This window comes from Colletotrichum scovillei, assembly GCF_011075155.1.
Source record: "Colletotrichum scovillei strain TJNH1 chromosome Unknown Contig00005, whole genome shotgun sequence".
NCBI lineage: Eukaryota > Fungi > Ascomycota > Sordariomycetes > Glomerellales > Glomerellaceae > Colletotrichum > Colletotrichum scovillei.
In genome coordinates, this window is record NW_023336263.1 from 1,740,923 (window position 1) to 1,762,688 (window position 21,766).

Consider the following 21,766-nt stretch of genomic DNA (forward strand, 5'->3'; position numbering starts at 1 on the left):
GGTTCTTGGCACTTTGTTGAGGAACCCAGAGTTTTGCATCATCGTACGGTATTTCGATGGTCGATCTGGAGCACTACCGCACTTGGACCCTTGCGCCTCTGTCTGGGTTTCTCATCAAGTTGTGGGACCCCTGTCGTCGATCAACCCCACAGCCGATTATAACTGGTTGTTTGTTACTACTCCGTACACTCGTTCTACAGAGTGGTCCTGTAGTATCTCACGCTGTCGCATCTCGCCAGATGCGACTTGCCAAGACTTTTGAGAGAGAAAGGCCCTCGGTAAGCACAGAGTAGACCACGGCATCCATGGACGGACATACCCGTCCGCCTTAATAATGGGTTGACTTGGCATTTGTATGACTGCGCCGTGAGCCCATGGCAGACTGCCATCAGATAAGACTTGACTACTCCGCAACCCACAGGAAGGACGTCAGTAATCTTTAATTTCCTTACAGTATTGGGCCTGAGTTCTTTGCAAAAAGACTTAGCCACCAGTGTCTTTGATACCCGCGAACCGTCAAATTTCACATCATTGCTAAGAATTGAGCAGGATTAAAGAAGAAATGTGCCGGATTGAGAGTAAAGGGTTCGTGAGGTCACCATGTCATGGAAGCAAAGCATGAACTTGAAACCCAATAGAATAATCCCGACGCCATGCCAAATTTTTATGATCCGATAGCCTCCAGTGGCCTAGTCTCCTAATACACTAAAGTAGTCCGGGTATTGTTCCATCTTAGACCTTGATGGCGTTGTCAAGAGCCTTCTGCTTCTTCTCGGTGCGCTTCTGGGCCTTAGCACCCATGATACCACCACCCCACTGCTTGCGAGCGCTGTCGGTCTTCTCCAGGTATCCGTCCTTGATGGCGGAAACAAGCTTGGAGAGCTCGCTCTTGTCCTCGGAGCGGACCTCGGTGAAAGCGAGGACGGCGGCAGTCTATCATCAGTCAGTAAGCCGCAACAGCAGGATCTGTGACGACCGGGTAGACATACCTTCTTGTGGACGACGGTTCCGAGGCGGGCCTTGCCCTTAATGATGGCGAAGGGGACACCCATCTTGCGGCAGAGGGCGGGGAGGAAGATGACCAACTCAATGGGATCAACGTCGTTGGGGATGAGGACGAGGGAAGCCTTCTTGTTCTCGATCAGGCCAACGACGTGGTTGAGACCGTACTTGACAGTGTAGGGCTTCTTGGAGACGTCCTCCTTCTTCTTACCGTCCTTGACGGCGGTGGCCTCCTTGACGAGACGCTCCTTCTTCTCGGCCTTGGTCTCAGGGCGGTACTTGTTGAGGAGCTTGAAAGCCTGGGCGGCGGTGTTGCGGTCGAGGACGTGCTGGAACTGGGCGATCGCAGGGGGGACCTTGAGGCGCATGTTCAAGATCTTCTTCTGGCGCTGAAGACGGACATACTCGGGCCACTTGACCATGCGGGCCAAGTTGCGACGGGGCTGGATGTCCTGGCCGATGCCGAAGTTGCGGGGCTTGCGCTCAATGAGAGGGTTCTGTGACCGTTGTCAGCCATCTATGGAACTGCGCGCGCAATCGTGGAGAGGATTTGTGCTAACCTTAGGAGCCTTCTTGGAGCCAGCCTTTCCCTGAGGGAAAGGGGCGGGAGCCACCTTCTTACCGGACTTGGGAGGCTATCATTGAGAAAGCAAGACATCAGTGAATTGTTCAAATCAACTTGTGTCTTCCTTTAACTCTAAGGAGAAGGACGGAGAAGCATTGGAAGTGAATCCAACACTTCACCATCCCTTCCAGCCAAATCATCATCAACGGCCCGTCCCAACAAGCAAGCTAGCTGAGGACCGACGGCCGAGACGGAAAATCGCAGTTCGCATAGCAGCGAGACTGGATGGAGATTGGCCTCGAGGGCAGATGAAGCCGTCTTCGTTCAATGTGTACTCACCATTTTGTCGGTTGTCGTGATACTGCCTTTGGCGGGGATGGATGAAGAGAAGGTCGGTATGCAGAAACATAAATTTCGGGAGACGAGGATAAGACGTTGTTGGTGTGGGCGCGAAAAAATTGGATTAGGGCAAGATAGGGTGGGTACCCGATAAGAAACATTCACAACGTGGTCGCGTACCTGCACCGTACCTTAAGGTACCGGGGGGATTTCGCACCGCTGGTCTTATCTCCACGTGATGATCACTTTCCGACGATAAGCGACCTGGAGGCTTGAAGTTGCCTCAACAAATGTTGCGCGGAATAGCCTTGACAGGGACGACAGGTACTCGACCCCACTACGAGGGAAGATGGAATGTCACTTTTGCGCCAGACAAAAAGTTCAAAGACCCGAGCACCTCATTGTTGGTCATCTTGTTCACCACTATTGGACCGACTCTTGAAGTACCCATGACAAGTCTTTACGCCCATCCTGGATCAACCTTCTGCTGGCATAGATAATTACCCGTTTGGCAGCTCAAGCGTGCAAGCTGGCAGGCAATGCGAAATGGAGATAGCAGGAGCAATACGAACGAGAGCCTCGTGTCTTGTTTCCTTATCAAAACCAGGCTGACAGTCTTTGTTATTCGAGGGATGAAAATTGTTAGAGCAGATGATTGTAGTGCATGGCAAAGCCAACGAGGAGTACCTATTTAGATGCTGGAGAGAATTTCCCGTCCCTTTTCTGCGCTAAATGACAGTACGAAGTACCCGTGTGGTATCATGCCCACTAAGTGATCGAAGATCAGGCACGGAATCCCGCTTTGCGGTACGTACCTATTGCGCCGACGATGATGACTCCAAGGTCATCAAAGCGACACAGCGACACATGCTATTCTCAAATTTTCCTTAACTTCGATCTAGCAACGACATATTTTTCGATTCGACCCCCCGGACCACTCTTTCCCCGGAACACATATTACGTGAAGACACCCAAGCACACGTACACTGCGTTCTTAATCTTCCGGTTCAGCTCAATTTTATCCTGTCCGATCCACCGCGGGGTATCAATTCTGAAGTTCGTCGATTCAACTGAGGAGACGATTCCTCCAGCGCAAAGTGGCACTCAACCTCCGCTGCCGACACGACACTATTTCTCTGGGACGCCTCTCGTATCGCCGGGGACCTACTTTTCCTTTCTCGTGGTGCAGCAATCAAGATGGCACCGGTACTATGCGCAAAGTGCAAGACCGAGCGCGCGCTCGTGAAGCGGCCCAAGAACCACCAGAAACTTTGCAAGGCTTGTTTTATCTCAGTATTTGAGGAAGAAGTACATCACACTATTGTCTCTTCCTCACTATTTTCTCGTGGAGAGCAGGTGGCTATCGGGGCTTCGGGTGGCAAAGACTCGACCGTTTTAGCAAGTGTTCTCAAAACCCTAAACGACAGGTATGACTACGGCTTGAATCTTGTACTCCTCAGCATCGATGAGGGAATCAAGGGTTATAGAGACGATTCGCTAGAAACCGTCAAGAGAAATGCCGTGCAGTACGACATGCCCCTTACTATAGTAGGGTACGACGAGTTGTACGGCTGGACGATGGACCAGGTTGTCGAAGTGATTGGAAAGAAGGGCAACTGCACATATTGTGGTGTGTTCCGCCGACAGGCACTGGATCGAGGCGCCAGGATTTTGAACATTAAACATGTTGTCACCGGCCACAACGCAGATGATGTTGCTGAAACCATCCTCATGAACCTCTTGAGAGGCGATTTGCCACGGCTAGGTCGCAGCACAAGTATCGTCACTGGCGACGACACTAGCGATGTCAAGCGCAGCAAGCCCCTCAAGTATTCTTACGAGAAGGAAATCGTGCTATATGCTCATCATAAGAAGCTCGACTACTTCAGTACCGAATGCATCTACAGCCCCGAAGCTTTCCGCGGCACTGCTCGCACCCTGATCAAGAATCTCGAGCGGGTGCGGCCAAGTGCTATATTGGATATAGTCCGCAGCGGTGAGGATATGGCTCGGCTGGTTGCGGGAGGATCAGGCAGCTCTTGCGCCTGCAAAGGAAGTGCTCCCCGTGTCGCTGAGGATGACTTCATTGCTGGCTGCGGCTCGCAGCAAAGCAAAGGCCTTGCGACCGAAATTGCTCAACTGGATGCAAGCTTGAGCCAGACAACTCTGACCAAATCTCAGGAGACAGACTTCACAACTGCTCCTTCACCTTCACTAAAGATTGGAAAGAAGATTCAGAATTCGCCTGAGACGCCCAGACCGAGACATGGCCAAGCACAGGCAACTACAAGTGCTCCATTACAGACATTGGGCAAGTGTGAAAAATGCGGCTACATGTCTAGTCAAGCCATCTGTCAAGCCTGTCTGTTGGTGGATGGGTTGAACAAGAATAAAGCGCAGATTAGCTTATAGAGATAACAAGATCCTCATCCCAAGCCAGAACTAGCAGACATTCACAATGTTTGTCTGTGGCCCACCTCCCACCCCTCCACTAGACGTGACCGGCACGATTAACTCAATAATCGCATAGACTACGGCAGCAGTTCTGAGACTGAACAGGAAATAAAAGTTTCATTGGGTGGCTGAAGGGATGATGAATAGTGAAACCCCCATGGTTTCCAGGCAAAGTAGCATACATGTTTTCTGTTGAACCCCATCCTCTATGTCATACGCTTCTCCAACTGTACGATATGGTTAGCCGATTTTCAGTCATCCGTCGCAAGCAAATACATACTCTCCAGGGGTGGTTCAGTTCGAAGCCTGGAGGCGCTTCGTGGTTGGCAATCTGTCCCCGCAGATCGCCCGTGAGTCTGCGATCCCGGTCCATCACTGTTATATCTTTAGGTTAGCTTTCGATCGAACAGTAGGATATGTTCCCTGTCGGTTGGACACGTACTTTGCTGTAAGAAAGCGAGGTTAGCAACGTAAATATTGAAGGAGTGCCAGTTCACGAATACTCACCCTATCCCACTGATCCAAGCCCCAACGGGGCTTCTTTCCGCCGTTCTGAATGCCCTTGATGACGTGCAGTCCGGTACCGGTGATACCGAACATCTGAATACGACGTTAGTTTCCGTCGTGGAGGTTGAAGTCGTTTCGCGCCGGCGCAATGGCAATCACAAGGTAGCTCTTACAGCAATCATGATTCCATAGGGAATCAGGGTTTCGAAAGGGACGGGCATGGTAGCGGATAGCCGTTCGGCTGAGCGTCGTTATTCGTCGGCTTGTATGTATCGAGAGGTCGCAAGGTTGACAAGAGACACGGATTGCAGTCGTCGGTGTCTACGGGAGACGTCGTTGGATTCCGGCTTCCTTGAATTGATTGACCAATTGATAGAAGCAATCCGCAAGTCGTCGGGCCGTCGAACTGGTTATTTCTGAATCACGTGATATCTAATTCGCGTCAGTGCTTTTGCGATCAGACTGATTGGCTGAGCATTGCGAAAGGTCCCGGCAGCTTGCCATTGGTCACTGTGGGAGTTATTGAATAGAAGTGGGAACCCTCCATCCATTGTTTCTGTCCCTGACACGCCTGGCAATACCTAGCCCCTCCCCCAAGGTTGCAGCTCATGGCAACTGGCTAGCAGGTAGCTACCCAGGTACTGCGTAGGAGGCGCCTACCTATTACCTTAGGTACCTCCACTGCCTTACCGTCCCACACCCGGTGACCCAGCTGCATGTCGCGCATACCTACCTACCGTGGGAACCTCACCTTTGACCCAGGTGGTGCAGACACAGTGCTCAATTGACTGATTACTGTACGCGCCACAGGTGTGGAAGTCGCATCCCTTGGCTTGCGCCAGTCTGTCAACTAGGTATCTGCGCCTCGGACAAGACGTGAAAGCCATTGCTGGCATTTCTACAGTCGTGGAGGAACCTGTGTCAACCATCTAGTAACGCGTCAAAACCCTCTGCCAAGAGACAGCATTCGATCTGTACCAACAACAGTGCATGTTTGCCGCGCATTGTCGCCCAAGACTAAACGCGCTCATTTCGCTCAACAACATTCGCTCACGGCCAGCCGATTCACCACAGTTGTGCGCCAGACTCGCTCGATCCTTTGGCTTTCTTGCTAGCTATGGGCTGCGAATACCGGAACCTTGTCATTCACGGGCGGAATTCGAAGCAATAGCTCTGATAGACGATTGCAATCCGCAAACTCCCGCGATCTTCGAGCTTCGACGACAAGATGGCAAGCGCTCAACTCACCGAAGAAGAGCTGCAGCAGAGCGCTCTTCTTTCAGATGAAGATGCCGACATCGAAGACGCGCCAGCAGTGCCCGTCGAAGAGTTGCCTCAGGATACCGAGAGTCCCTTGACGAACCCAAACACGCACGACGACGAACTTTCGGATGCGATCGGCGATGAAGACGATGAAAGAGACGCGCCTGCCTTGGACGGGGACATCGAAATGGCCGAGAATGCGGACGATAATAGTGAACTGTCCGAGCAGGACTCTCTAGAAGAGAACCTGGACGAGTATTCTGGCGTCGATATGGATCAGCGCCTGGAACAAGACGATGGAGACGAAGCTTCGGGCGGTGCGCGCAGTCGCAGCAGCAGCTTGCTAGATGACATTGAGGAAGATGAGGCAGAAGGTGTTGGCGCTGTTAAGATTAGACCAGGCGAAACCGATGATGAGGACGCAGATGAGCCGGATAGCGAGCACTCGGAATCACACAGTGAGTCTGGCAACGAGTCCGAAGGAGGCGAAGCGTGGGACGACGTCGCCGTAGAGGAAGAAGAAGACGAAGACGAAGGTTCAGAAGACGCAGCGATGAACACCTGCATGTTCTGTAAACAAGATGAAGAACATGATCCGGCAGAAGACTTCGAAGAGTACTTAGCTTGCGTTGGATGTGGAGAGAACTGTAAGTGCTTTACATCATAGGGCGGAAAAATATGGCGCAGAAAGCTAACAATATCTATTTAGCACACCAACATTGCGCCAGAGAGGCCGGCGCGTTGCAGGAGTTTAACAGTATATACTCCCCTCCTCCGTTAAGCCTTATCGTGTCTAATTCTTTCTTGTAGCTGCTTCTCAGTGGAAGTGCCCCGATTGCGCGACTGCTGATGACATACGTGCCGACGAGTCTCGAACGAATGCTTCTCCCGAATATGCAGAAAAGCTTGAAGCTGAGCAGGAACCAGATGCTGAGCACGAACTTGGACTGTCTCCGTCGTCCAGACGGTCAACGGCATCCCAAGTAGCGCGAGACCTGCTTCCGCCCCAAAAAGGCACCTCAAAACCTGACTCTCACTCGGTGTTCAATCATCTTCTCTTGAACGACGATCCCATGGATGGAACCCGAGTTCTTCGTAAGCGCAAGACGTCTTCTGTCGAAGCTGAGGAAATCGTCATGTCGCTCAGGAAGCGTCGACGAAACACGCCCAAAGATAGGGAATCAAGCCATGGTACAGGCACACTACAGGACGGCGCCAACGGAGCTGGGGAGAAGGATACACGCCGCAAACTACGTCTACACCCCCCTCGAAAGTCAAAAGCGGTTACTATCACTCGACGGAGCCGGTCCATCATTGTCAAGATGCGTGTCAAGCCAGCCGCCCTTCGCCGCGTGCTGTCAAGAAAGTCCTCGTCCAATCGAAGAAGAACGGAGAAAGTGATAGACACGACGGCTTCGTCCCAGGATGGATTGGCTGCAGCCATGGCAGCTTCCTTTGCTTCCACTGACTACTCACATCCCTTCTATTCCTTCTTGGACCGAGAAACCGACGACGTAAGAACAAAGCCATACGGAGGCATTCTCAGTGAGAACGAAGCAGACACATCAAGGACTTTGCCGACCAATGATGATCGCCGAAAATTCGATGAAGCCAAGCAAAAAGCCGAGGAGGTATGGCGAGCTCGTCTCCACAGTGTCCAACTCAACCTAGCGACGCCAGCCAAGAGGCCCAAGAAACATGCTGGACCAGCGAGCCAAATTGAGTGCATCGATTTTGGAGGCTGGGAAATCGACACTTGGTATGCCGCTCCCTATCCAGAGGAGTATAGCCGGAATCGCACTCTCTACATTTGCGAATTCTGTCTGAAGTACATGAACTCGGATTATGTCGCCTGGCGTCATAAGCTAAAGTGCCCAGCCAAACATCCACCAGGCGACGAGATATACCGGCATGGATCCGTTTCGGTCTTTGAGGTTGATGGCCGAAAAAACCCCGTCTACTGCCAGAATCTCTGTCTCCTCGCCAAACTATTCTTAGGGTCCAAAACGCTCTACTACGATGTTGAGCCGTTCCTTTTCTACGTATTGTGCGAATACGATGCTCTTGGCTACCACTTTGTGGGTTACTTCTCCAAGGAGAAACGAGCCAGCAGCCAGAACAATGTTTCTTGCATTCTAACCCTGCCCATACACCAGCGAAAAGGCTACGGCAATCTCCTGATTGACTTTTCATACTTGCTCACTCGCGTAGAGCGAAAGACTGGATCACCAGAAAAGCCTCTTTCGGACATGGGTCTCGTCTCCTACCGCAACTACTGGAGGCTGGTACTCTGCCGGTATCTCCTTGACCATGTCGAGGAGGATAAGTCTACGGCACCGGGCCTCAGTGTTCGGCAAATGTCCGACGATACAGGACTGACTCCTGACGACGTCATCTCTGCCCTTGAAGGTCTCCGATGCCTCGTCCGTGATCCAGTTACGGAGCTCTACGCCTTCCGCGTCGACCTTTCGTACTGTAACGACTACATAGCGAAATGGGAGAGCAAGGACTACGTCAAACTGAATCCAGAAGCGCTCACCTGGACTCCGTACGTCATGGGACGAGGCAATGCTACAAACTTTGAGTTGGGTCCAGCTATCAGCGCGATTGCGCCACGAGAAGAAGATGACATTCACAAACCTGTGCAGAGTGTGCCGCTACCAGCCTCTCAACAAGAGGCAGCAGCCAATGGCACTATCGACAACACTTCCGTTGCTGAAGGCGGTCCATCGAACATCGCTGAGGAGACTGATACAGAAGCGACTGGGCCGAAGTTGGAGTCCAACATTTTTGAATCGACGGAGTCACATCCAGACGGTCTGATGAACGGCGAGACTGGCCTAGAACAGGCTGAGGAAGACCCGTTTCAGCTCAAGGAAGCGCTTCAGTCTACCCCCGAACAAATGGCCGGACGCGACTGGGCCAGCTTATACAAAGACGTACCTCCATCGAGGTTCGAGGTATATCCGCCTCCGGGGGGTCGACGGTCCGACCGGCCGCGACCCAGTGTACCTCGGCCTATCGTAGCACGAACAACGAGCAGCAACTCCAGACCACGACGTTCGGGTGGTGGCAGCAGCGCGAGACGAACCACATCGAGCCGACCCAAGAGCAAAAGCTCATCGTCGTCATCACGGCGTAAAACTGGGGGGACGGGACGTGGACCGGGCCGTTGGCCGAAGGGTACTAAGAAAAGCGATTACGGTAATGCCGATAGTGGACCCGGTCTCCCGCCGGGCTGGCTTAGAGAGAAGCAAGAGAAACAGCGGCTGGCTGGCCTTGCTGTGACCAATGGCGAAGAGGTCGAAGAGCTCACCATCGAGGGCAACGAGACAATGGATGTGGTTCGCGTGCAGTTCCAGGAAGGGGAACACGAGGACGGTGGCCCCGAGGGAGCAGCAAGCGAACCCAACGGTGATGTTGGTGGCCAAGCAGAGGACGAGTGATGCCAAACAGCCGATACCCCCTTACACTATTATTATTTCTAGTTTCATACGAGCCGACTTGTACCATATTGTTTTTTGTTAGTAATGCCAGCGCTGCAACTATTCGTTGATTTATGTTCTCTTTTTTTAATAGTCAAATCGACTACTAGTGGAACGTGTTCAGCTAGTGTCCTTACTGTGGACGAAGGCAGCTCCAAAAGGTGTTGGCAGTACTGACAACTTTTGCAATACTTGGAAAACCCTTTAATCTTGTTTACCTACCTGCAGGAAAGCAAACCTAAAGTTGAGGCTGACATTACTGAGTATCGAAATGTGGCTAACTGAAGGTGCGTCTGGTTCTAACTTCTGTGACATACACGGTTCGCCCTAGCGTCTTCCCAGCATTCTCCGTTATGAAGAGACTGGCTGTCACGCTTCCTATCCGTACCGTCCCGCGCAAATACGTCTCCGGCCACCTCACATGACCTTGCGATAGTATGCCTCCGTATCTATTCTGCTCAGCACCTCGACCGTAGAGGAGCCGAAGCTAAATTCACTCAGCCTCCCTTGATGACATGGCCGCAGCCTCCGATTTGGCCACCTTCTTGTTGCTCTCATCCAATCGCTGAGTTACGTGCCTTTTCAGTACGGGCAGGCACGTGATAAAGTATTTGTCTACGTGACACAGAGGATAGATAGGCAGCGACACATTTTCTGAGAAGATCATTCTCGAGTGAACATGGGAGTGAATGGGCAGGCGTGTAATAGAGCTGCAATGCTGGAGGTAATACCTTCCTTACCTTACCTTAGTAAGAGCCGAACAGGTCGGTAAGCTGGTGAGGTACCTAGTGTAGCTTAAGGTAGGTAAAATGTCTGCCCATAAGTTACCTGGAAATGTCAGTTTGGCAAGGTTGGGTCCGGCATCAGGGGATCCGCCAGCCGCGTATCCGTCGGTGAGGTGTCGTTGATGGGGTCTGCTTGTACCTTAACCTCAAAGCACATGCTTAAATACCTAGGTCGGGTAGGTAGCTTTTTTGATCGCCTGCAACATGTGAGGTAAGGTACTTGTCGGAATGAAGACCTGCAGAGGCACATCCTGTCGCATGTTGTTCGAGGCATAAGATACCGCCAGCTTTGCGCTACCAAGATGGAGGTACGGGCGTCCGCTACACAAATTGACCAACGTTAATTTAGACGAAGTGCCTCACACATCCACGACCTCTTTGAGATGACTTGCCATCCAGGTGAACGTGTGCTAGGTACCTTGAGACCTTGGCTGTCAGGAAAGGTAAGGTATTTGTACTTTGTACTCCGTACCGAAGCAAGGTAGGTACGGATACCTTTACCGACACAGCCTTCTGGCTCCACACTGAGGTAACTTCTATGCGCGGGACAGACCTGGAGGGAGACTGCTCCAGCACTCCAAAGTCTTGGACCTCCGAGTCGCAGTCTCCGTCTCCGACCGCCCGGCCAAGTTGCATTACGCACACGCACTCGCCGCACCGCCAGAGACGTGAAGTGTGACACTCAGGTCGTCACTCCCGCCCCAGTGCCAAGTGCCCAGTGCCCAGTGCCAAAGTCAGTGCCAGTGCCAACCGAACCGGGACCTTTCTGTCTTTTTGCCTTCCAAGTTCCACGTTGCTTCCCCAAGTCGCTCATCTTTGACAAACTTTAATGCTTCACCTTCAGAACTTCCATCTTCCGACAATCGCGACGCTCTAGGCACAAACAAGCGCCATCTTCGTCGCCAAAAATCTACCCACTAGCCAGCTAGGCACTCCATCTCCGTTTCTCAGTCTGCTGGGCTCCGCTATCCGCCGTCATCTGGCCTGCCTCCTCACCCCAACCACTGGCGAAGTCGGCCTTGCGACCCGTTCATCCCCCTCCGCCGACCCTTCGTCTGCCAACGCTCTGTGCTAGGCCGTCCTTCGATTCGTTGGACCAAGCTGTCGTCACAAGCGCCCCTCCCACCTCCAACCTTTGACTTCCATCCATCATCAGCCTGTCACTTCGCTGCGCTTTTATCCTGCTCTCCGACAACACCGTCAATCATTCTTCGTGCTGTTGCTCGTCGCATCAGCAATCAGCAATCGCCTGCGTTGGGCTCAAGCTCTCCGTTGTTGTTGCCCCAATCGCACCCAGCTACATCGCGTCGCTGTCGTCACTTTCTTCCAGCGCATCCGACAGCCCACTTTCTCCCGAACAATACCCAACCTCCCTTCCTCACGGGAACCGGACTTGGCATCGCCTACCAACCCATCGCACACCACCTACTGACAAAACAACACCCTCTGACGGACTGACGATCAAAACACCGCCAAAATGTCCAAGGTTATGCGAAGTGTCAAGAACGTGACCAAAGGTTACTCCAGTGTCCAGGTCAAGGTTAGAGAAGGTGAGTCGCAGAGTTCCTGAGCATTCGTCCTCCTCGGAACCCATCCTGACACTCGTCTTTTAGCAACCAGCAACGATCCATGGGGTCCTACCGGAACTCAGATGAGCGAGATTGCTCAGCTCACGTACAACACGTAGGCTTTTCCCTTCACCGTCGATCATGGGAGTCCGCTAAATTTATAATTCAGATCTACCGAGTTCTATGAAATTATGGACATGCTCGACAAGCGTTTGAACGACAAGGGAAAAAACTGGAGGCACGTTTTGAAAGCCCTCAAGGTGCTCGACTACTGCCTGCACGAGGGCTCCGAGCTTGTCGTGACGTGGGCGAGACAGAGCATCTACATCATCAAGACATTGCGCGAGTTCCAGTACATCGATGAAGACGGTAGAGATGTTGGCCAAAACGGTATGCGCCCCCTCTACTATTCCTAGTGCGTTCACTTTAGTCAATTCTTGGGGTTTCTAACACAGTGACTAGTACGTGTTGCCGCCAAGGAACTTACGTCTCTCATTCTGGACGAAGAGAGGCTTCGAGCCGAAAGAAGCGATCGCAAGTCATGGAAGTCCCGCGTCACCGGGTTAGAAGAATTCGCTCCTCAGCATACCAGCCCTACTCAACCGCGTGTCCGCCGCCGTATGAGCAACGAGGACGATACTGAATACAGACTCGCCATTGAGGCTAGCAAGCATCAGGAGGAAGAGGACCGCCGAAAACGAGCCGGCCGCGGCGCCAACGAAACCGAGGACGATGACCTAGCTAAGGCGATCAAACTTAGCAAAGAGGAGGACGAACGGCGCAGACGAGAGATGGAAGACAACAACGCCTCGCTCCTCTTCGACGATACCCCCGTCCAGTCAACGCAACCGCAGTACACTGGATTTAACCAAGGCTATCAGCAAGGCAGCGCTGTGGACTTCTTCGCCAATCCCATCGACCAGAACCAACTTCAGACGCAACCCACCGGTTACATGAACAATGCGTACACCGGGTACCAACAGCCGCAGGCGACAGGATTCCAGAATGGCTACGGCGGCAACGGTTTCGGCATGGACCCCTACGGACAACAACAGGGCATGCAAGGCTTCCAGCCGCAGCCAACGGGCTACAACCCTTACGCTCAGCAGAACATCACCCCTCAGGAGACAGCCTCGCAGCCAGGGAGCAACAACCCGTGGTCGACCGGTTCGATGAAGGCGGGCAACCCAATGAAACCAATGCAAACGGGTTCCAACAACCCATTCGCGTCCTCATTTGGCCGCCCTCAGACGCAAACTTCCATGCCCCCCTTACCAGAACAGAAGACACTCTCAGCTTTCAGCCAGCCCAGCTTCGCTCAGCAGCAGCAGCAGCAACAGCCGCTGCCTCAGCAACCTCAGCAACCTCAGCAACCTCAACTCACCTCGCAGCCATCCTTTGGAACTCCGCAGAAGGAGCTTACGGACCACGAAGCCAAGCTCAATGCGCTGCTTGCTGGTGGAGACGGTATGGACACATACGGCAACACCGGCCAGACACGTATTCCCGCGCAGCACACTGCACCTGGGACCTTTGTCAACAGCGCCGGCTCTGGTGCTCAGCGACTCACTGCGGAGGCAACTGGAAGCAACCCTTTCCTCCGATCACAATTCACAGGCATGCCCAGCATGTCATATGGGCAGCAAATGCCGGCTGCCACAGGTCCTGCAGGTATCAATGGCAGCAACAATCCATTTGCGGTCGGAAGACCACAGCAGCAAAACACCCAGCCGCAGGACCTCATTCAGTTTTAGGTCACCGTGTCACGGGGGGGATATACTACGAGGCTGACTCAGGCGCTTGATCATCGGCGCTGTTCAAGCCAACGAATGTTTGCACTCAGGTTCAAAAGGATTCTTTTTTTTTATTTTATTTTTAGAGACTGGGGGATGCGGAAGTTTTTACTTGCGGTGCGGTCACATACCCGGCAGAGGACTCAACTTGTTCCTGTTCATAGTTGGCCGGCGGTTTGCTTCGATTTACATTTACACAGCTTGCCTATAGCGCTCTTCAATGAGCCATTTATGATCTTTGAAATTTGGCCACAGCATGCACCCGCCACCGGATTCAGTGATAAGTAATGGAAGGGTTTAATGTCGTCTCATGTAGATTGCACAGTAACATGCTTTCCAGGCAAAGATGATCACGGCTAGCACTTACAACCAGTAACCATCTTGGCCAAAAATCTGTTGGATTTTCGCTTCTATCAAAGGGGCACAGGGGGTTGTGTCCTCGAGTGTGGCAGCCTAGGTAGAATTTATAAATGAGTACCAACTGGAGATGGATTCATAATGGAGAGACAGGTTTCTGACAAATGCACAAGGCCTAGATTCTCCCTGACTTCAATGCAAGACGACTTGACCAATTGAAAGGAAGGAAGGGGATCTCGAGTACCTATAGAATATGCCTCGGGAAACATGCATTTGAGCGTATGAATCAACGTCAATAGCGAAAACGTGATCTGATGACCTAGCAGGCGTTTTCGTGGATGCCGTTTATGCCCACGATGTAAGAGATGCAAAGGTACCATTATTAATAAAATTAGGCGGAAGCTACTTGCGGGTGGCTCTGCCTAGGTAGGTAGGTACAACTGCCTGGAACAGAATTCTAGCTTGATCATTGGCTGATTTATCCAAGCTCCTTCAAGTTGTCGAATCGGAGACAGCCATTGTCCTCAGGCAGCAGTTGTCGGAAGCTACCTAGCACGCCTAGATCTCGCCCGCGGGAGCTACCACCTCACCTTACCTAAGCTTCCTACGCTACTTGGGCACCTTTCCAACCGCGCCAGCTTTGGAAGTAACCTCTGCAAAGAGACGTGAGCTCAAGTCCATTTACCTACTTAAATCATTTCACCCTTCCCGTAGGCACACGCGACTAAACCGCAAACTTCACCTGGCAAGTTTGACAGCAGTTTTGACCGTTGCATTTTTGTTGTCTTGCTGCTTCTGTCGACGTCTTGACGATTTGCATTCCCAGTACCTTCCTTGGGCTGTTCAATCCCCCTGCCCCTTTCGTACCAGTCAGTACCTGGGCAGCGCGCATCCCTTCCCACCCCCCCAGCCTTTTTTTCTCCACGTATCTCTCCGTTCCTCAGCGCGCTTCGCAAAGTGCAAAAAAAACTCGACCACAACCTTGGCTAAGGTAGGTGTACTCGACACAGCTCACCCAAGTCACGTCGTCAATCGATTCCGCCGACGCGACGATAGCACATCAACATCATCGGCACCCCTCCGATCCGATTGCGCTGGATGTTTGTCCGCAACTGATCGTCGGCGACACATACTGCGTCCACGAGCCTGGACCTAACGCCCTCGTCGCGCCATCGATCAACTGGCCACGACTGTATCACGACTTCGTCGCTGCTAGTCATCGCCCATCATGTCCGGCTTTGGCAGCACCGGCTTCGGCGGCTTTGGCTCGACCAACAATCAGCAATCTACTGGTTTTGGCGGCTTCGGGGCCACCAACAACACCACTGCTAGCACTGGTAAGTCGAATCCATCTCCGTCGCATCACCTCACCTTGTTGTCCTGTCTTATTCCACTCCTTCCCCGATTGCCTGCCAACTAACTACCGTGTGCTCAAGGCTTCGGCTCTGGCAACACTACAAACAATGCCTTTGGGTCTACCGGTACCACCAATACCGGTGGCGGCTTGTTTGGCGGCGGCGGCGGCACAACCAGTGCTTTTGGCGGCACATCATCGGGTAGGTTGATCTCGCCGCTGTCAGGAGTGGATGATGCACAGGCTCCATCAGTATCATGCTAACTTTACATGCTTTCTAGGATTCGGCGCCAACACAGGCTCGACATTCGGTGCCGCGAAACCCGCCTTTGGGGCCACTCCATCTACCGGAGGTGGCCTATTCGGTGCATCCAGCACTACCAACACAACAGCCGCTCCATCTACAGGATTCGGCGGCTTTGGCGCCAACACCACAACCACGAATACCTCATCGCCTTTCGGAGGCACCTCGGGTGGAGGCTTATTCGGCAGTGCCAACAAGCCCGCTTTCGGCTCCGGCACCGCTAATACTACCGGCGGCACATCGCTCTTCGGCGGTGCCACGTCTACTGGTTTCGGCGGAACTACGAATACTGCCAGCGGTGGCTTCGGCGCGACCATGAACCCCGGCATCGGATCCAACGTTGGCGACCCACCAGGCACTGCGATCACCCCCTTCCAAGCACACCAAGAGAAGGAGACTACTGGAGCTGGAAACCAGTCCAACTCCTTCCAAAACATCCTTTTCCAAGAGCCGTACAAGAAGTGGTCGTCCGATGAGTTGAGGTTGGCTGACTATGCTCAAGGCCGTCGTCACGGCAATGCCAGTGGAGGAGGAGCCTTTGGTGTTTCCAACTTTGGCAGTGGCGGATTCGGAGCGACCAACAACCAGCAGACCACAGGATTCGGAACAGGTGCCTCTACTGGAGGAGGTCTTTTCGGTGGTGGAGCCAACAACACCACAAACACAACAACAACCACCGGCGCCTTTGGAGGTGGTTCTACCGGAGGTTTCGGTGCTGGCGGCGGCGGCGGCTTGTTCGGAAACAATGCCGCCAAGCCGGCGACCGGGGGAGGCCTTTTCGGTAGCGGAACGGCGACCACAGCGGCGCCTGCTCAGTCTGGCGGTCTCTTTGGCGGTGGTTCTACTGGAGGTTTCGGCGCCACGGGTACCACTGGTGGGTTCGGGGCCACTAATAACAACACTGGGGGCGGTCTTTTCGGCTCGAACAACAACACCGCAACTCAAAACAAGCCGTCAGGCTTCAGCTTCGGAAACACTGGAGCGACTACTGGTGGCTTTGGGAACACCGCGAGCACCGGCTTCGGTGCGAACAACAACACCGCTGGCAACGCCAGCACTACGGGCGGGCTATTTGGAAGCAACACCGGACAAGCTGCAGGTGGTGGCCTCTTTGGCAACAATCAAGCACAGCCTCAGCAGCAAAACACCGGCTCAGCATTTGGTGGAGGATTCGGTCAGCAAAACCAGCAAACGGGTGGCGGTGGACTATTCGGAAACACCCAGCAGAAGCCCGCAACAGGAGGTGGTCTCTTTGGAGGCGGCGGCGGTGCGACGACAGGTGGAGGACTTTTCGGCGGTGGAAACACTTCTTCCACCTCATTTGGTGCCACGAACACCAACACGAACACTGGCGGAGGTCTTTTTGGCGCGAAGCCGGCAGCTACCGGCGGCGGTTTGTTTGGGTCCAACCCGGCAGGACAGACCAACAACGCAGGTGGTGGCCTCTTCGGCGGCGGCTTAGGCCAAAACAACCAGACTCAGCAACAGACTGGACAAACTTCTCTATTTGGAGGAGCCCAAAACCAGGCCAAGCCTGGTGGCCTGTTTGGCTCATCTCAACCCGCTAGCAGCGGCATGTTTGGTGGACAAAACAATCAACAGCAGGGTGGCATGTTCGGGGGTGTAAACCAGCAGCAACAGCAACCGCAGAACTCCTTGTTCGGTGGTTCACTGCTGGGCAATTCCCAAGGGGTCAGCCAAGGCCCCCAGTCTCTCACGGCCAACATCAATGACGTCTCTGCCTACGGCTCGCCGTCGCTCTTCTCCAACCTGGGAGGCTCAGAGACGCCCAATCCCGGACCTCTTGCCACACCTCTTTCAAGCAAGTCTAAGCCTAGACGTAGCTCGATCTTGCCCATGTACAAGTTGAACCCCGCGTCAGCCGCTCGCTTCGTCACTCCCCAAAAGCGAGGCTTTGGGTTTTCATACAGCACCTATGGTACACCCGGAGGCAGTCCTTCAAGCGCAGCGAGCACCCCTGGCGGTGCCAGCCGAAGCTTGTTGGGTTCCTCGAGCTTCAACCGAAGTTTGAGCAAGAGCGTGTCAACCAGCAACCTGCGGAGAAGCTTCAATGCTGAAGATAGCATCCTTGCACCTGGTGCTTTTTCTGCTAGCTCTGGACCCCGCTACTACGGTCAGAACGGGAGTGTCAAGAAGCTGATCATCAACAAGGACATGCGCAGCGACCTATTCTCTACACCCACCAAGGAAAAGCCGTCTACTGATCTGGTCAATGGCTCTCGCAAGCTGTCGAAGAGGGTCAGCTTCGATACTAGCACGATGGACACCCCCGAAGTCGATGATAACGACAGTGTCTTGGGATCTACGCCAAGAGTCGGAAACGTCGCTCAGGAATCGACCCCGGCCAGTGTCAACGTTAACGGAAGCAAGCCCGCTAGCGCTACCGCAGAGGCAGATCCCAGCAAGGGTAAAGAGCTGGCTATCGTCCATGAGGAAGACACTTCCTCCCAAGCACCCGAAGTCAACAAGGAGGGTCTCGACGCCGCCCCCGGTGCCTACTGGATGAGCCCGACCAAGGAAGCTCTCGCCAACATGAACAGAATGCAGCGTCAACAAGTCACAAACTTCACTGTAGGCAGAGACAACGTCGGCAGTGTTCGCTTCAAGGTCCCCGTCGACCTTACCAATATTGATCTGGACGAGATCTTTGGTGGAATCGTCATTCTTGAAACTCGATCTGCGACTGTCTACCCCATTGCAGCCAAGAAGCCTCCGGTCGGCAAGGGGCTGAATGTTCCGGCTCTCATCTCTTTGGAACAGTCGTGGCCACGTGGTAGGGACAAGCGCCCTAGCAACGATGCCAAACGTTTCAACAAGCACATTGAGCGCCTGAAGCGCATCGAAGACACAACCTTTGAAAGCTATAACACCGATACTGGGGTGTGGAAGTTCTCTGTTGAACATTTTACCACCTACGGCTTGGAGTATGATGAGGATGACGATGAGCCTGAGCAGTCTGCAGTCCAGCAGCCCCACGAGGAAGTTTCTTTCAGCAACGCTTCCCAGGAAGACCCTTATGATTCGCAGTCCAGCCCAAGGGAAGATGACACCTTTGACTTCCGCAGAAACAAGCGACGCGCTCTTCCTGGCGCATTCGATCACCGTGATGAAGACTTCGGTGACATTCAAGATGCTCAACGCCCCTCCCAGCGCCAGTCTTTTTTAGGGGATAGCTTCGCGGGTTCGACGTCCAATGCGCTCATTCTGTCGACTGAAGAGGAGACAGACGATCAGGACAACGGATATGGCACGTCTGAGGACGAGGACATGGTGGGTACTCCAGCCAGACGCCATCTTGCCGCGGAGCAACCAATCGACTCGCCGGAAGGCGATGGTACTGCCCCAACAAGCGAAACACCAGGAGGCATCCTTCGAGCAAGGATGCGGGCACTGAAGGGTTCGGCTACTCCCATGAAGCTTCAGGTTGCCGGTGGAGACGAGTGGATGGACATGCTTCAGCGGTCTGTCAGCCCTCAAAAGAGAGATCGGGCGTTCTTGCGAAGTGTGAACGAGACAGCATTGCGTCCAGCTGCCGACGATGCCGATGCAGCAAGCCAGAGAGGTCGAGTTGTGTCAGATGGGCGTGGATTCGCTACAAGCATCGACTTGATGAACTCGCTGTTTGAAAAGGCAAAGGCGCCGCCTGCGCCTGCGCAGACGAGAGGCTTTGTTCAGGTTGGTGAATACTTCATGGTCTAGGGGTTGCCAAAACTCGGCAAAACGGTTTCGGGCTCTGATTGACTATCCTGTACTTAAGATGAGATCAGTTGACTAAAATAACTTTCTTTCTAGTGGCCCTACGAGCGACAAACCAAGTCATTCGTTGACCAGTCCGATATGAGTGATGCCGACCACGCCTTTCACAGTTCAATGAGGCCCACCTGGGGACCCGATGGAACGTTGCTGTTCACATCGACCCGTTCGTCTCTTGAGGATGCCAGCAAGCAAGGCGAAGCCAGCAACCTGATGATCACGAAAAATGTCATCCAAGCAGAAGGGCGAGAAATCCAGGCGGCCAAGTTTTCCAATGAGGTGAGCTCGTCTAGTGGCATGCCATGAGGTACAGCGACTAACACATGTCAGGACTCTGCTAAAGCCCTCGAAAACCACATTCGTCTGACCAACGTTGAGCTCGTCGGTGACGTCCCGAAGCTGTCGTTGCAGCCTGGTTCGCTCAAGTCTCTTTTCCATGATCAGGACTCAGGCAACCCCGCGAATGCGAACGAGAAGCTTGTTTGGGATCTTGCTTGTATTCTGTTTGACGGCGACGCCAGCACTGAGTCTCGCAGAAGCATGCTGTCCCAATTTTGGGCAACGCTCGTTGACTCTGCATCATCACGGTCTGTTGCTCTTGCAAAGTCCAGCGAAGAGAAGGCCATTGCAGCCTTGTCTGGTCACCGTGTCCAAGATGCCTGCAAGCACTTGCTAGACGGGAAGAACTTCCACCTTGCGACGCTAGTATCATTGATTGGTAGCAACGACCAGTCAAAGAAAGACATGCGCGAGCAACTCAGCGAGTGGCAAGATGCCAACTTCCTGTCCGAGTTCTCCGACCCTGTCCGAGCGATATACGAGATTCTTAGCGGCAACGTTTGCGTGTGTGAAGGGAAAAAAGAGGTTCCCCTTCATGACCGCATTGAGTCATTTGTCATATCCGAACGATTTGGCCTGGATTGGAAGCAAGCATTTGGTCTTCGCTTGTGGTACTCAATCTCGCGAAAAGATGACCTTTCTGCAGCGGTCCGCGTGTTCAAGGAGGACGTGACCCAGGACAGGGAGCAGCGTCCACAGACGTGGTACGTTGAGCAAGGCATTCCGGCACTCTGGGAGGACCAAGACCAAGACCTGCGGGAAGACCTCCTGTGGGGCTTGCTCAAGCTGTACGCGGACAGCGAGACCGATTTGGAGGCTGTCTTGCGGCCAGAGAACAGCCAGCTATCACCACTGGACGTCCGGCTTAGCTGGCAACTGAGCCGCGCGCTCCTCTCTACTGGCAAGGTGGCTTACGGCCGCGACGCGACGGAAAAGGCCGACGCTCTGACAATTTCTTTCGCCGATCAGCTCATCAACGAGGGCAGTTGGCTGGAGGCCACCTTTGTGCTGCTGCATCTCAGCCAGGAAGACAGAAGGGCGAAGGCTGTTCAGGATAACCTTTGCCGCCATGCTGCTCTTTTGGGTCCGGAAAACGGAAGTAGCTTCGCTACGCTCGCTCATACTTTGAAGGTGCCAGCGTCTTGGATTTGGGATGCCCAGGCCCTTTACATGCGAGCGGTGAAGAGAGATGCTGCTTCCGAAGTGCAGTGCCTCCTCCGTGCCGGCTCATATTTCGAGGCTCACGAGGTTTTCGTGCACAAAGTTGCGCCTTCTGCCGTCATCAGCCGCGATTATAACGAACTGGGCTCTATTCTGGCCCGGTTCGAAGACCACAAGAATGACATTGCAGGCTGGACTCTGGGTGGTGAGGTCTACAAGGCCTTCTTAGAGCTTGTGGATCGTCGCAGGCAGCGACAACAAGTCTCCTTGTCTACCCTCGAGAAGTTGGTTGCGGGCCTTCCTGCCATGCGTGAGCATGCAGAGAGTGCCAACGTGACGAGTATGGCAGCCATCTCAGAGATGAGCTCAACAGTAGCGAAGGTTATGGTGGAGACGTCCAGACAAGACCAGGTAAGAATGTCCGAGGCCCACTTCTCGTTGACACAATATACTAACAAATATTCCTTCATAGGATGTTCCTCGTGTATTAGGTCTTCCAGTCACAGAGGACGGTCACCTCAAGCACTCACTGCAACTGGGTCTTTCCTACTATGAAGGATTGATGGCCGGAGCCAGATAGGCAATAGGAGAAAAAGGATAAAGAGAGAAGCTAGGGTGTGGAGGGAGACTGCTTTCTGGAGTTGGGCATGGCGTCACGACTGCCCAGAGGGAGGGAAAGGAAGCAATAATGTATCATGTATGTTGTAAGGCGTAGC

The 21,766-nt window shown here is 53.4% G+C and overlaps 6 protein-coding genes across 6 annotated transcripts; 4 read left to right on the forward strand and 2 right to left on the reverse strand.

Annotated features, from left to right (window-relative positions):
* Positions 1-551: 551 nt before the first annotated feature.
* On the reverse strand, positions 552-2,011 carry HER10_EVM0009723 (60S ribosomal protein L8-B). Its single transcript, XM_035479200.1, has 4 exons — positions 1,907-2,011; positions 1,563-1,637; positions 990-1,499; positions 552-933 (listed from the first exon to the last, which is right to left on the reverse strand). The coding sequence occupies exons 1-4, from the start codon at positions 1,907-1,909 to the stop codon at positions 733-735; spliced, it is 789 nt and encodes a 262-aa protein (XP_035334281.1). The 5' UTR covers positions 1,910-2,011; the 3' UTR covers positions 552-732.
* Positions 2,012-2,747: 736 nt separating this feature from the next.
* Positions 2,748-4,318, forward strand: HER10_EVM0004148 (PP-loop family protein; the record flags this gene model as incomplete). The annotated part of the gene is made up of 1 exon (XM_035473800.1): positions 2,748-4,318. The coding sequence occupies exon 1, from the start codon at positions 3,104-3,106 to the stop codon at positions 4,316-4,318; it is 1,215 nt and encodes a 404-aa protein (XP_035333894.1). The 5' UTR covers positions 2,748-3,103.
* Positions 4,319-4,376: 58 nt separating this feature from the next.
* Positions 4,377-5,230, reverse strand: HER10_EVM0000850 (uncharacterized protein). Its single transcript, XM_035470617.1, has 5 exons — positions 5,041-5,230; positions 4,868-4,960; positions 4,803-4,806; positions 4,641-4,735; positions 4,377-4,587 (listed from the first exon to the last, which is right to left on the reverse strand). The coding sequence occupies exons 1-5, from the start codon at positions 5,086-5,088 to the stop codon at positions 4,567-4,569; spliced, it is 261 nt and encodes an 86-aa protein (XP_035333678.1). The 5' UTR covers positions 5,089-5,230; the 3' UTR covers positions 4,377-4,566.
* Positions 5,231-5,613: 383 nt separating this feature from the next.
* Positions 5,614-9,670, forward strand: HER10_EVM0000609 (MOZ/SAS family protein). Its single transcript, XM_035470383.1, has 3 exons — positions 5,614-6,777; positions 6,840-6,887; positions 6,941-9,670. Exons 1-3 carry the CDS (start codon positions 6,096-6,098, stop codon positions 9,574-9,576), a joined length of 3,366 nt encoding a protein of 1,121 aa, XP_035333662.1. The 5' UTR covers positions 5,614-6,095; the 3' UTR covers positions 9,577-9,670.
* A 1,521-nt stretch (positions 9,671-11,191) lies between these two features.
* On the forward strand, positions 11,192-14,122 carry HER10_EVM0008553 (ENTH domain-containing protein). Its single transcript, XM_035478070.1, has 4 exons — positions 11,192-11,950; positions 12,014-12,083; positions 12,138-12,358; positions 12,431-14,122. The coding sequence occupies exons 1-4, from the start codon at positions 11,878-11,880 to the stop codon at positions 13,720-13,722; spliced, it is 1,656 nt and encodes a 551-aa protein (XP_035334202.1). The 5' UTR covers positions 11,192-11,877; the 3' UTR covers positions 13,723-14,122.
* Positions 14,123-14,776: 654 nt separating this feature from the next.
* HER10_EVM0010825 (nucleoporin autopeptidase) lies at positions 14,777-21,764 on the forward strand. Its single transcript, XM_035480273.1, has 6 exons — positions 14,777-15,455; positions 15,555-15,674; positions 15,754-19,472; positions 19,590-19,829; positions 19,881-21,461; positions 21,523-21,764. Exons 1-6 carry the CDS (start codon positions 15,347-15,349, stop codon positions 21,628-21,630), a joined length of 5,877 nt encoding a protein of 1,958 aa, XP_035334366.1. The 5' UTR covers positions 14,777-15,346; the 3' UTR covers positions 21,631-21,764.
* The last annotated feature ends 2 nt before the right edge of the window (positions 21,765-21,766 follow it).